The 12,400-nt window shown below is 44.6% G+C and overlaps 1 protein-coding gene across 1 annotated transcript in view; it reads left to right on the top strand.

Moving 5' to 3' along the window:
• The window catches only part of ABCA2 (ATP binding cassette subfamily A member 2), a 278,032-nt gene that overhangs the window by 225,925 nt on the left and 39,707 nt on the right, over window positions 1–12,400 (top strand). The window contains exons 26-36 of the mRNA XM_077477138.1: window positions 1,007–1,127; window positions 1,210–1,491; window positions 5,764–5,970; window positions 6,103–6,205; window positions 9,275–9,600; window positions 9,994–10,210; window positions 10,345–10,450; window positions 11,160–11,271; window positions 11,788–11,848; window positions 11,931–12,105; window positions 12,219–12,334. Of these exons, the coding sequence (XP_077333264.1) occupies window positions 1,007–1,127; window positions 1,210–1,491; window positions 5,764–5,970; window positions 6,103–6,205; window positions 9,275–9,600; window positions 9,994–10,210; window positions 10,345–10,450; window positions 11,160–11,271; window positions 11,788–11,848; window positions 11,931–12,105; window positions 12,219–12,334 (1,826 nt within the window). The remainder of the gene's footprint in view (window positions 1–1,006; window positions 1,128–1,209; window positions 1,492–5,763; window positions 5,971–6,102; window positions 6,206–9,274; window positions 9,601–9,993; window positions 10,211–10,344; window positions 10,451–11,159; window positions 11,272–11,787; window positions 11,849–11,930; window positions 12,106–12,218; window positions 12,335–12,400) is intronic.

Below are 12,400 nucleotides of genomic sequence, written 5' to 3'. Positions count from 1 at the left end.
ACACGGTCGGACATTCCGACAACCAAATCCGTCGGATTTTGTCTGACACTGTTGCATACACACGGTCGGACAAAGTTATCAGAAAATCCGATCGTACTTAATGTGATGACGTTATTTCATTAGGACGGGACTACGTTCAGGCTAGTAGCCAATAGCTTTGGTCTAGGAATTTGATCTGAGCATGCGTGGCACTTTGATCGGAATTCTCTACACATGATCGGACAAAGTCCGATCGGATCATGTTGTCGGAAAATTTTATAGCCCAGCTGGAAAACTTGGACCGTCAGATACTCCGACAGAAACAGTCCAATATAGCCCACACACTGTCGGATTATCTGACAACAGGGTCCTATCGGACATTGTCCATCGGAATGTCTGACTGTGTGTACAAGGGCTAACAGTCATAAGAATTATAAAAAAAAAAGTGTTAGTGTAGGGGTTTACAGCACAGCTCTTATTCTAAATATTTTTTTTTAATTCTAAATCATTTTTAAGCACAGACATTATTTTAGGATCTTGGTTACAGAGGATCTATCATTAAATATTTTTGTCTTTTAACTTCCTAGGGGACCAAATGCACACAGCACATGCGTCCCTTAGTTTCTAAGTAGAGTGGTTAGATGGGTTAGGCAGTGCTGATTGTTTATTCATATTAAGGACATGTCACTCAGCTTAGCGAGAGGTCTTGGCTCTGTGCTGGATAGATTTCTCCCACAGGAACATCAATAATTTGGACTTCAAAAGGCAGTGGAGATACAGTCATCATTAAGAGGTCTGTTTAGGGGACAATGGGGCCACTAGTTAGAATGGAACCAAGTGCTATATGCATTTGGTTCTGTTCTGATTGGTGGTCCAATTGTCCCCAAGTGCTTATAGCACATGGTCTCCTGGGGAGTTAAATAAAATAAAAAAAAATAACAATAAAAAGTTTAATGGGTTATATTTTGAAACCTGACAAGCTTTGCAGTACCTGCAGTAGATCTAATCTGTTCTATGTGTCTGGTAGCACCTGGAGCAAAATCTTGATGAGTTAGACCTGACCAGTTTTGGACTGATGGACACAACTTTAGAAGAAGTGTTCCTCAAAGTGTCTGAAGAGGACCAGTCTCTAGAGAACAGCGATGCAGGTCAGGATTAAGCTATTGTAGTGACACATTAAGTATCATTGTGCCTGGTCCTTTTCATGTGCTACTGTGTTTCTGCTTGTAGATATGAAAGAATCCAAGAAGGATACATTGAGACCAGTCCTCCAGCCAGATGGCAGCATGGAGCCTTCAACATTGACTGATGTTCTTGAAAAGCCAGAAGTGGAACTCAATAACTTTGCAGCTGGAAATTTCCCTAGCCAGTCACCTGGCTCATTGCGCTCTGGCTCCTCCTCTTCTGTAGGTTCTGTGCGTGGGGAAGAAGGCGGGGCCTATGCTGAATTCTATGGTGACTACTCACCTTTGTTTGATAACTTGCAGGATGCAGAAAGCCTCAGTCTACATGGTAAGTGGAGAAAAACATCTCAGTTTCATCTCCTTTACAAAACGAACCCAATATTGTAGCAATAAAGGTAGACACGTATGTTGCAGCCCTACCTTACATTTCAAGTTTTATGTATATTTTGATTGTGTAATATTGTACTTATTTTGCTACTATAGACAGAATGAAAATAAAAGTAGAATTTAAGGTTACATGTTAAGATTATGGGCGTTTACACTTGCGTTGGTGTACATTGCCACTCTGGTATCACCTGTCTTAAAGTGATATTAAAGTCTATATATTTTTTTTTTGTTTGCAAAATAACAAACATGTTATACTCAGTGGAGGCTGGTGAAGTTTTAAGATGGGGGGAGGGGGGGGGGGCGCTAGACCCCACCCACCCTTTTGACCCCTCCCACTTCTCATAAGCCACACCCCTTATAGAATCCACCAACTCCGTCCCCTGTAGTACATCATATACCAGGCTGTACATTATACACAGGGCTCTGTACATCATATACCAGGCTGTACATTATACACAGGGCTCTATACTTCATATACCAAGCTGTACATTATACACAGGGCTCTATACTTCATATACCAGGCTCTACATTATAGACAGGGCTCTGTACATCATATACCAGGCTGCACATTATACACCGGGCTCTGTACATCATATACCAGGCTGTACATTATACACAGGGCTTTGTACATCATATACCAGTCTCTACATTATACACCAGGTTCTAATGATACATCAATCTGTCTGACAGCCCAGTCACACTCCTCGTTCACCAGAGAGAAAAAAAAACAGGAAACACAAAAAAAGGTGCTCAGGAAACAGCAATAGGCAGAGGTCACCGCAGACAATGAAGTACAAGAAAGCCTAATAAAATAAAACAAATACAGTCATCACATTTAGGGACTGCAATAATGCAATATCTTACATGTATGCCTTTGGATGTGGAATCAGAGAGATGGTGGTGATCAGGGACAGAGGAATAGAGATGGGGTGGGGAGTTGGATCAGGGGCAGAAGGATGGTGGGTGGGATGGGATCAAGGACAGAGGGATGGTGGGTGGAATGGGATCAGGGACAGAGGGATGGTGGGTGGGATGGGATCAGGGACAGAGGGATGGTGGGTGGGATGGGATCAGGGAAAGAGGGATGGTGGGTGGGATGGGATCAGGGACAGAGGGATGGTGGGTGGGATGGATGGATCAGGGACAGAGGAATGGATCAGGGACAGAGGGATGGTGGGATGGATCGGGGACAGAGGGATGGTGGGTGGGATGGATCAGGGACAGAGGGATGGTGGGTGGGATGGATCAGGGACAGATGGATGGTGGGTGGGATGGATCAGGGACAGATGGATGGTGGGTGGGATGGGATCAGGGACAGGGGCAGCTAGCACAGTGAAGCTGATGGCAGATTAGCCTAGTGTTAGGTTTCCTGGAGAGATCGGCTGTGTCAGCTGCAGCTGTTTTGTGACTGAATGGCTGTGACAGGGACGCTCAGTTGTATGCATAGATCTCCTGTTCACTGAGTTAGTGAACTGAATATCAAAGCTGCCTGGCGTGCTCTCCTACCTGACAGCTCCGCTCCATGCAAAGATCGGAGCTGCCGACGTCACTTCCGGTTTTCATTTAGCCCACGAATTCTGGAAGTAACCTCTAAATGTAAATAACAATTCTCCCGCCCGTAGTTATTCTACGGGCGAAAGCTAATCGGCGCTTTGCATTGCGCCACAAGGTGGATTAGAAGCCCGCAAATGAAGCGCCATGCATGCAATCTTGTGATTGCATCGACGTGGTGCTTCTCATAGTGCACTACGACCGGCACCACAGTGCACCATATAAACTGCAATAAATGACTTTATTTTTTTTATTTTTTTTACACTTCTTAAAGGGCCCGTTTTTTTTTCTTTCCTTTTCCCTATGGACGGGCTGCCACTGGTTATATTTATCTGCCCTGTGTAGTGGTTTTGCACAGAGCAACTGAGATCCTTCTCTTCTCAGGTCCCTCTTCAGCGCTCCTGGCCCTTCCCTCCTGTATAGTTCCCCCACAGCAAGCAGCTTGCAATGGGGGCACCCAAGCTGCAGCTCCGTGTGTCCAGTCAAACATGGAACCTCGGCCCGGCCCCCTCTCTCTCCTCATTGGCTCACTGACCTTGATCGACAGCAGTGGGAGCCAATGTCGCTTCGCTGCTGTCTCAACCAATGGGGAGGGAGAGTCCCGGACAGCCAAGTCTCTCATGCAACATCATTGGATCAAGATGGGTCTCAGGTAGGTATTAGGGTGGCTGAACGCAGAAGACTTTTTAACTTAATGTATAAAATGCATTAAGAGAAAAAAAAAACCTTCTGCCTTTACAACCACTTTAGCCCTTTGAAGGACATCAGCAGGGCATTTGTGGCATAGCCCCATTCACCTGAATGGCTTACGTAGAATTTCAGCCTTACCGCCTATTTTTACTGCCCTCTGGACAAATAAGGACTATATACACAAGAAGATGTGCAGTCCTATTAACTGAAAGAGCGCTATGAACATCTGTAGTAAAGTCCATAGCAGCTATAGGCCCATGATTAAACACCCAAGATGCAAATAAAAGTCTTCCTGTCACCATACTGATAAAAGTGGAAATCAAAAACATATTTTGTGTGTTTTTTTTCATAATTTACACATTTTTTGTTTGTAGCGCAAAAAACAAAAACAAAAAAAAAAACGAAGAGGTGATCAAATACCACCAAAAGAAAGCTCTATTTGTGAGAAAAAAAGGACATCAATTTTGCTTAGATACGTTGCACGACCGTGCAATTGTCAAAGCGACACAGTGCCGTATCACAAAAAATGGCCAGGTCAGGGAGGGGGCAAATCCTTTCGGGGCTGAAGTGATTAATTGAACAAGCTGAAGTTAGAAGCTGATTGGTACCATACAGAGTTGCACCAGATTTTGCACTCTCCAGTTTTAGTAAATCAGCCCCCCAGTGACTAATTCCATAGGAGAGCAGCTCACCGTCACAATCGACTTCCAAGAGTAATGGAAGGTCTGAAAGCGCTTTTGTGTAATCCACACCGGACTGTCTTCATCTTATAGGACTTCCTCAGATGAAACTCATACGTGTAATGTGGGTTCCCCGTGATGATATCAGCTTGGGTGCTTTTGAACTATGATGTGAGTTTGTAGCATCTTGTGGGATTTTTGAGATGCTCACACAACTTCTGCCTATGTGATTGCGACCCTTTCGTTTTTAATAAAGAATTTGTAAGTGGTACTTCACTATTCTTGGCCTCTTTTTCCATGGATTTTGGATTTCCATCTTGAGGTGTCCATCAGTGATCCAGATTCATATAGGAAGATGACAATCTAGAAAAGTTTATACAAAAGCACTTTCAGACCTTCCATGGTTGATTGTGATGGTGAGCTGCTCTCCTATAGGAATAGTCACTGGGTGTTTTTCGTTTCTATTTTATTAGCACAACAGTGGCAGGAAGATTTTCATTTGCATCTTGGGTGTTTATTCATAGACTTTACATGTCTCAGCTGCAATATGAAACCTGCCAGACTGCCATTTTTTTGAAAGCAGGACTTTAGTTCCGCTTTAATAAGTGGTTAGGGTCCAGGTGTTATTCTATTGCAGTTTGGCTTTAGCGCTGTGGTCTCCAAACTGCAGGCCGGGTGTCAGATGAGGTCCTTTTCTTGTCTTTATCGGGCCCTTGGGGCACTGTTCCTCTCACTGAAACGAGACACTATTTCCCCCATTGACATCAACTATGGGGCACCATTCTTCCTACTGACACCAATGATGGGATGCTATTCTTCCTACTGATACTAATTATGAGGCACTATTCTTCCTACTGACACCAATAATGGGGTACTTTTTCGTCCACTACCAGTCATGGGGTACTATTCTCACAGACCTCAACAATAAGGGACTATTCCTCCCATTGACTCCAACATCTGGCCTCCCTAAAATCTGAAGCACAGTAAACTGGCCCATTTTTTTTAAAGTTTGGGGATCCCTGCTTTAGAAAAAGAAAAGGAAAGCATATATTATTTAAGCTGTAACATTGTAATCTGTTGCATAATCTGCCTTGCTGCTCCTGATTAGCATTGCCTTGTTGTTTAACAGAATCAATAAATGTCCCCCAAAGCGTCCCTGAAACGTATTAGCTTAGCCCCTAAATCTCAAGCAAAATGACCACGCCACTTTCTACCCATCTTATTGTAGCCAGATCAATGATTTTTAAATAACCAAGATGGTCATCTTAAGAAATCTGTTGTTTGGCTTTCAGATCCTGAGGAAGAGGAACGAATTTCTGATGGACAGGGAAGCTACAAGCTAGAAGGCTCCTGGCTAAAATTACGCCAGTTTCATGGGCTGATTGTGAAGCGTTTCCACTGCGCCAAGAGGAACACCAAAGCTCTATTTTCGCAGATCCTTCTCCCAGCATTCTTTGTGTGTGTTGCCATGACCGTGGCTTTGTCTGTTCCTGAGATTGGTACGTAGACCTAGATGTTGCCAATTTAGAGTTCAGATTTCTATTGTTAGCTTACAGTCCTGATTGTGTTTATATGGATGTCGACTGAATATTGGTTACATACTGCTCAACCTGTGTTTTTTTTTTTCTTAGGTGACCTTCCCCCTCTGATCCTCTCCCCATCTCAGTATCACAACTATACTCAGCCCAAGGGGAATTTTGTACCATATGCCAATGAGGAGCAGCCAGAATACAGGTGATGTTCTCGGCACGGAATATAGGCTGAAACCTGTCCTTTTACAGGTCACATGCTTATTTATGTTTGATGCTTTTTTTTACGTCCACTGATTTTAGACTTATATCCTAGCATGATGGACCTCAATGTAAACTTGTGTGGCTTTTCTGTGAAAAAAAAAAACCATCATTATATATGGTTTGTGGAACTGCTACTGTTGATTTATTTTTAAAGGTGCAAGCTCTGAGGCTGCCCTAATCATCTTAGGCTCGCTAGTGTTTTGCTGACCTGGAATAAAGTCTGAAAGTAATTTTCACCTCCTAAAAACAATTCAGCAATGTCAGCGTCCACATTTCTATCATTACAGGTCCTCTTTAATAGATGAGGATGTAGATCTCTCCTAACTTGCACTGTTATTGTACCTGTACACCAGTTGGAGTTAGGGTGACCACATGTCCCAGATTGCCCGGGACAGTCCAGCATTTGGGAGGTCTGTCCTGGGTCCCAGGCACCTTCATTCCGGGACAATACAGTGTCCTGGAATTGCCCCCTGGGTCGATCTGATGCCTCCTAAAAATGGCACCACATTGTCGCTGTCACTCATTGCCCTGGTGTACTCCTGGCCGAGACCCGCTTTACTGTATGATATTCGCCACCGGCCACTGCCTGGCTCACTGCCCAAACTGATTGCTAGCCGTGGCCCGCCTGGCGTCTAGCAAACAGTGACATAATGAGAAGGAGGAGAGTAGGGCTCCAGTATTCAGAGCAGAGGAGGATTTAACTTTCTCCTCCTCCGCGCCTAGTAGTTGGCTCTACCCACCTCCTCCCTGTATCCTCTCAGCAGTCACGACCTTTCATCTGCATCCATGCTGCTGGAGAAGACGGTCGAGACTCGGCAGATAAGTATGCTGGCAGAAGAGGAGAAGACACTGACAGATGACATGACACCCTTGGAGGGATGAAAGGAGGACACATCCTTGGATATTAGGGCAGGGTTCATGCTGGAACTTGTAGTCCTTCACTTTTGGGTGGTGTGACTACAGGTCCCAGCATAACCCCTCAGAGCTGATGATGTGACACCCCCCCCCCCCCGACCCCTCAACTAGTGGAGAACTACAGGTCCCAGCAAGAACCTGTGAAATCTATGGGATTAGATCTCAGGGGTTCATGTTAGAACTTGTAGTCCTTCAAGTTTCAGGGAGTCACATCCTTCGATATCAGGGGTTCATGCTGGAACTTGTCATCCTTCACTTTTTTGGACCCCCAAAAGTGAAGGACTACAGGTCCCAGCATGAACCCCTCAGAGCTGAAGATGTGACACCCCCCCCCCGGCCCCAGCGTGGGAGGAGTCACATTGACAGCCCATGGCAGGAGGGGTGTCCACCTTCCTGAGGCTCCGGTGCATCAGACTGGTGGCAAACTGTGGGTGGCGCTGGCAAGATACACTGCATCTGGCGGTAGGCTTTAAGTGGCAAAGGGCACTGCATCTTGTGGCAGGCTATGGGTGGCAAGTGGCACAATGCATCTGGTGACAGGCTATGGGTGAAATGTGGCACACCGCATCTGGTGGCAGGCGATGGTGGCAAGTGAGATTCTGCATCTGGCGGCAGGCAATGGTGGCACGCTGTAACTGGTGGCAGACAGTGGTGTCAAGTGACAAGCGCAGGGTTCCCAATGATTCTACATTATGGTGAGTTGAACTATTTCATTATATAGTACAATGTAGTAATAGAATGCGTTTTAATCATCCTGACGCCACATAAAGCATGGTGTCGGGATGATTTAAGTGCCAACACCAGCCTCTCACCTGACAAATCGTCCCGCCATCTAATTCCCCATCAACCCTGAGACTATATTCCCCCCCCCCCCCCATCTTTTTTTTGGGGGGGGGGGTGTCCTTGAATGGCAGTTTGGAAATGTGACCACCCTAGTTGGAGTGCGTGCATGTTTATCTATTTCAGCATTTCTGGGAACAAGTATGTGATCCAGTATATTTTGCCAGAGCATTCATAAGCGAGCACTGCAAAGATCCTGTTCCCTTAAAGCATGTTGTACAGCACAGTGTTTGTGCTGTGTCATTTTGGACCCCTGTATCACCTAAAATACCTGGCTGATCCTGCCTAGCTATGCCCTCCCCTCTGAAAACAGACCATGATAATCATGGCTGCTGAGCCCCTGACATTGTGGTCTGTTTGCTTGATACCGTAAGCCGCAGCCTACCATCTGTCTCCTCCCCCCCTCCTCTCCCTCCCCTCTCTTTCTCTGCTCTACCAGTGCTCCCCCCCCCCCCCCCGCCAACTGCTCCTGCTGCTCTCATTTCACATATTACATGCTGCTATCCTCTCTTCAGCATTATACTAATTGTATGCCTGTGTAATGTAAAAAAAACTGCAGGATTGTACCTGTATGAGCTCCGCTCAGCTAATTGTCGGTGGCTCATAGCTCTGTATCTCTGCTCTCCTCCTCTCTCCCCCTCCTCCCCAGCTGATGTCAGTGGCACCCACTGCAGCTGTGAGTCGGGGAGACAAGGCAGGAGAGAAATCAGCTGAGCGCTGGCAGCATGTAACAAAAGTGGGTTAACAATCACTTTAAGGCAACCTGGCATAGTTGGTTTTAGCGCCATGTGATATGTGGGTTTGGGGTCAACTGTGATGACCCCCAAACTGTTAATCTTGACCCTACCAGCAGGAATCCCAGATAGTGTTAATAAAGGTAAGGGCTCCGGCTCCAGATTATCAGGTAAATATACAGAGCTTCTCTTTTATAACAATGTTTGCATTACCACCTGAGGAGGTCAAAGTTTTTTGCAGGTGTCTGGGATAGGTAAAAGTGGTCACCTCAGATTGAGTATACAGAAGTGAAATCAGGAGAGCATTCATTCAGCCTGGCCACACATGGTTCAAATCTTGGCCGGCTCCTGGTGAACTGGCTGAGATTCGAACCGTCTATGGCTGGCCTTAATGGCATGTGCTTAGCTGTTTCAGCTGATTTAAAAACAATATACGTTTTTCTTGGCAAGACAGAGTTCTTGAATGTTGATTTCCCTTTGCTTCCTTCTTAATTGTCTACTATTGCTTACTGCCCTTCTAGACTGAAGCTGTCCCCTGATGCCAGTCCACAGATGCTGGTAAACACCTTCTACCTGCCCTCTGGTATTGGTGCCACCTGTGTGCTGAAGACAGCCTTTAACAGCACCCTGGACCAGCTTGTGCAATCGCTCAATATGAACAGCAATGAGTCCAAAATGCTGGCAGCACAGTACTTTGACGCCATGTGTGTGGATTCCTTTACACAAGGGCTTCCACTTTCTAATTTTGTGCCACCACCTCCTTCACCAGCCCCATCTGACTATCCAATGGATGAAGATTCAGCCCACCTGTGGAATGCCACCACCTACTCACCACCCTCCTTGCCAGGTAAGAGGTCCAGCACAAGAGATACAGCTCACTGGTTCGCAGTTATACTGTATATTGGCATTAACGCTAATGACCCAGTTATACTATTTGTTAACCTAGTTACACTTATATAATGATTACACTCTGGCTCGACTTCAACAGTGAGGTCTCACTGCCATAATGCCCAACTCCATTCTTGTTCACCTGAGAGCTTTGGGTGTTCCTTTCTAGCTCGTTCTCTTAATTCTCTATAATAAAAAATACAGTATATAAAACCTTTCACAATGGTCACAGTAGAGTCTCCAAGGGATTAAGGGGGAGGGGATGATGGGATTTTTTGTGTGTTTTTTTGTTTTTGTAAAGTTGGTAAAATGTTAAAGGCTGATAAAAAAGTCACTTTTTTTTCTCTTCCAGTGGAAGCTATCACCACCACCCCTTCTCTTCCTCGTCGCATCCATGAACCAGTCCGCTGCACATGTTCCATGCAGGGGACGGGCTTCTCCTGCCCCAGTGGGGTTGGAGGACACCCTCCCCAAATGAAGGTGGTGACTGGAGACATCATGGTGGACATCACTGGACGGAATGTGAGTGAATATCTGCTATACACATCCGACCGCTTCAGGCTACACAGGTGAGTCACATGGCAACTCGACTATGTTATCAGGCTGGGATGCTGGAATGTCAGTTGAGGACAACACTTCAACGTAAGTGAGGATCCAGTACTTTTTCCAGTCGCTTAGTAAAAGAACCATGTTTTAAACCTAGGTATGGGGCACTAACATTAGGAAATGTGCAAAAAGCCATCCCAGCATCCTTTGAGGCGAAGGCTCCACCCATGTTGCGGAAGATTGCTGTCAGACATACAGCCCAGGTCAGTGTAGTCAACTTACTCCAACTTAACCCTTTCATGATCAGATGTCATTATGCCTAGATGCCAAGAACAAATTTAGCAGTACATGTTCGTTTTTTAAATTATTATTTATAATAATATTATTATTATAATACAATGATGGATATGTAAATGTTTAATTTAGCACATTTTTACAGTTAGTTTTAAAGAAATAAAAACTTTTTAATTCATTTTTTTAACTAGCTGTTTGTAATGGTTCATTTTTGTGTTAATCACATGTTTTGAAACCATACTGATTTGTTTCCTATCTTTAGCAGCTGTCAGTAACAGTGCAGTCTTAAGACTGGGAACGTACACAGCTGCACACTCCTGATTCTATAATAGAACATAGATAAACCTCTACAGATTGCAATTGGAGATTGCTTTAAACAGAACTTAAGTCAAAATGTCGGAATTTCTGTCTGGCTTTGTTTTCGGGCTGTGTCTCCATTGGAGGAGATTTCACCCACTTCATGTCCCTACCAAAAGTACTTGTAAAGTTCTAGGCCATACTGTTTCCCATCATCAGTCTAAAGACAGTCATGTGATATAAGTTTATTTACACATTGTAACAATATTCAAAGCCATAAATATCAGTTTTTGGTGGACCCCCCCCTTTAAATTTCAGGGTAGAGCTACAGACTCCCAGTATGTCTGGTCTATCAGTTCTGATCATTTTATTATTTTTCAGGCATTTTATAACAACAAAGGATATCACAGTATGCCCACATACCTCAGCGCACTGAATAATGCCATCTTGAGAGCAAATTTACCAGCTTCCCGTGGAAATCCAGCTGCTTATGGTGAGAATCTGTGCTATAATGCTTTCAAGCTTAAAGCATTTCTAAAGCTCAAAGATTTTGTTTTTGATATATATGTAATAGGTAAAACCCCTGTAAGGTTTTTAGTTGTCTGTATCCCAATGGAGAGCTGGTTTCTTCCGTTCCTGATCAGGAATTAAGAAGAAATCTCTTCAAAGTAAAGAGAATCCCATCCAAGACAGTTGTCACCTCAACAAGTGTACCATTGGGATATTTCCCTTCAATTCCTGTTGTGATGGCCGCTCAAAATTGTGGAATTTCCCTCACTTTCTGTCCTGGTGACAGTGGTCATCATAACCGTTAGCGTGAATCTCCCCGCTGGAGGTACAGACTGCAATAAAACCTCACCACTTTATAACAATAAAAAACATTTTTTATAATGACTTTAGAAGACAGGTATCTCTCTTGGCTCACAGGCATGCAATTACGTTTGCTCTCCTATGACCCAGAGTCAGCTGATAGCAGGCCCGGTTTAATTATTGTCTTCTCTTTATTCAGGCATAACAGTCACGAACCACCCAATGAACAAGACCAGTGCCAGCCTGTCTCTGGACTACCTGTATGTACTGCTGTACCATATGTATTGCACTAGTCTTATTTCCATCCTTCAGCCTCTTGACCTCAATACTGTCTTTCTTCAGGTTGCAAGGTACTGATGTGGTGATTGCCATATTCATAATCGTTGCAATGTCCTTTGTTCCTGCAAGTTTTGTGGTGTTCCTTGTAGCAGAGAAATCAACCAAGGCCAAGCACCTCCAGTTTGTCAGCGGCTGCAATCCTGTTATTTACTGGTTGGCCAACTACGTCTGGGACATGGTGAGCTGACTTATTTTAAGGACTGTGTGAGACGTTCATCACTCCAGTTGGTGAGATATGATGTTGGGATGACTCCATGATATGGTTTCTAGCTATGCGCTTTCTTCTTTCAGCTGAATTACTTGGTCCCAGCGACTTGCTGCATTATTATTCTCTTTGTGTTCGACCTGCCTGCGTACACGTCTCCAACTAATTTCCCGGCCGTCCTCTCCCTTTTCCTTCTGTATGGGTAAGTCAGAGCTGAATCCCCTTATCACAAATGTTATATTGCAGAGGTTCGCTTAAGTCAGGTATT

Source organism: Lithobates pipiens, unplaced genomic scaffold (assembly GCF_037356315.1).
Source record: "Lithobates pipiens isolate NorthernLeopardFrog02 unplaced genomic scaffold, aLitPip1_a1.2 Scaffold_1, whole genome shotgun sequence".
NCBI classification, from domain to species: domain Eukaryota; kingdom Metazoa; phylum Chordata; class Amphibia; order Anura; family Ranidae; genus Lithobates; species Lithobates pipiens.
Note: the sequence above shows the minus strand (reverse complement) of the source record. Positions and strands in the feature narration are given on the sequence as shown.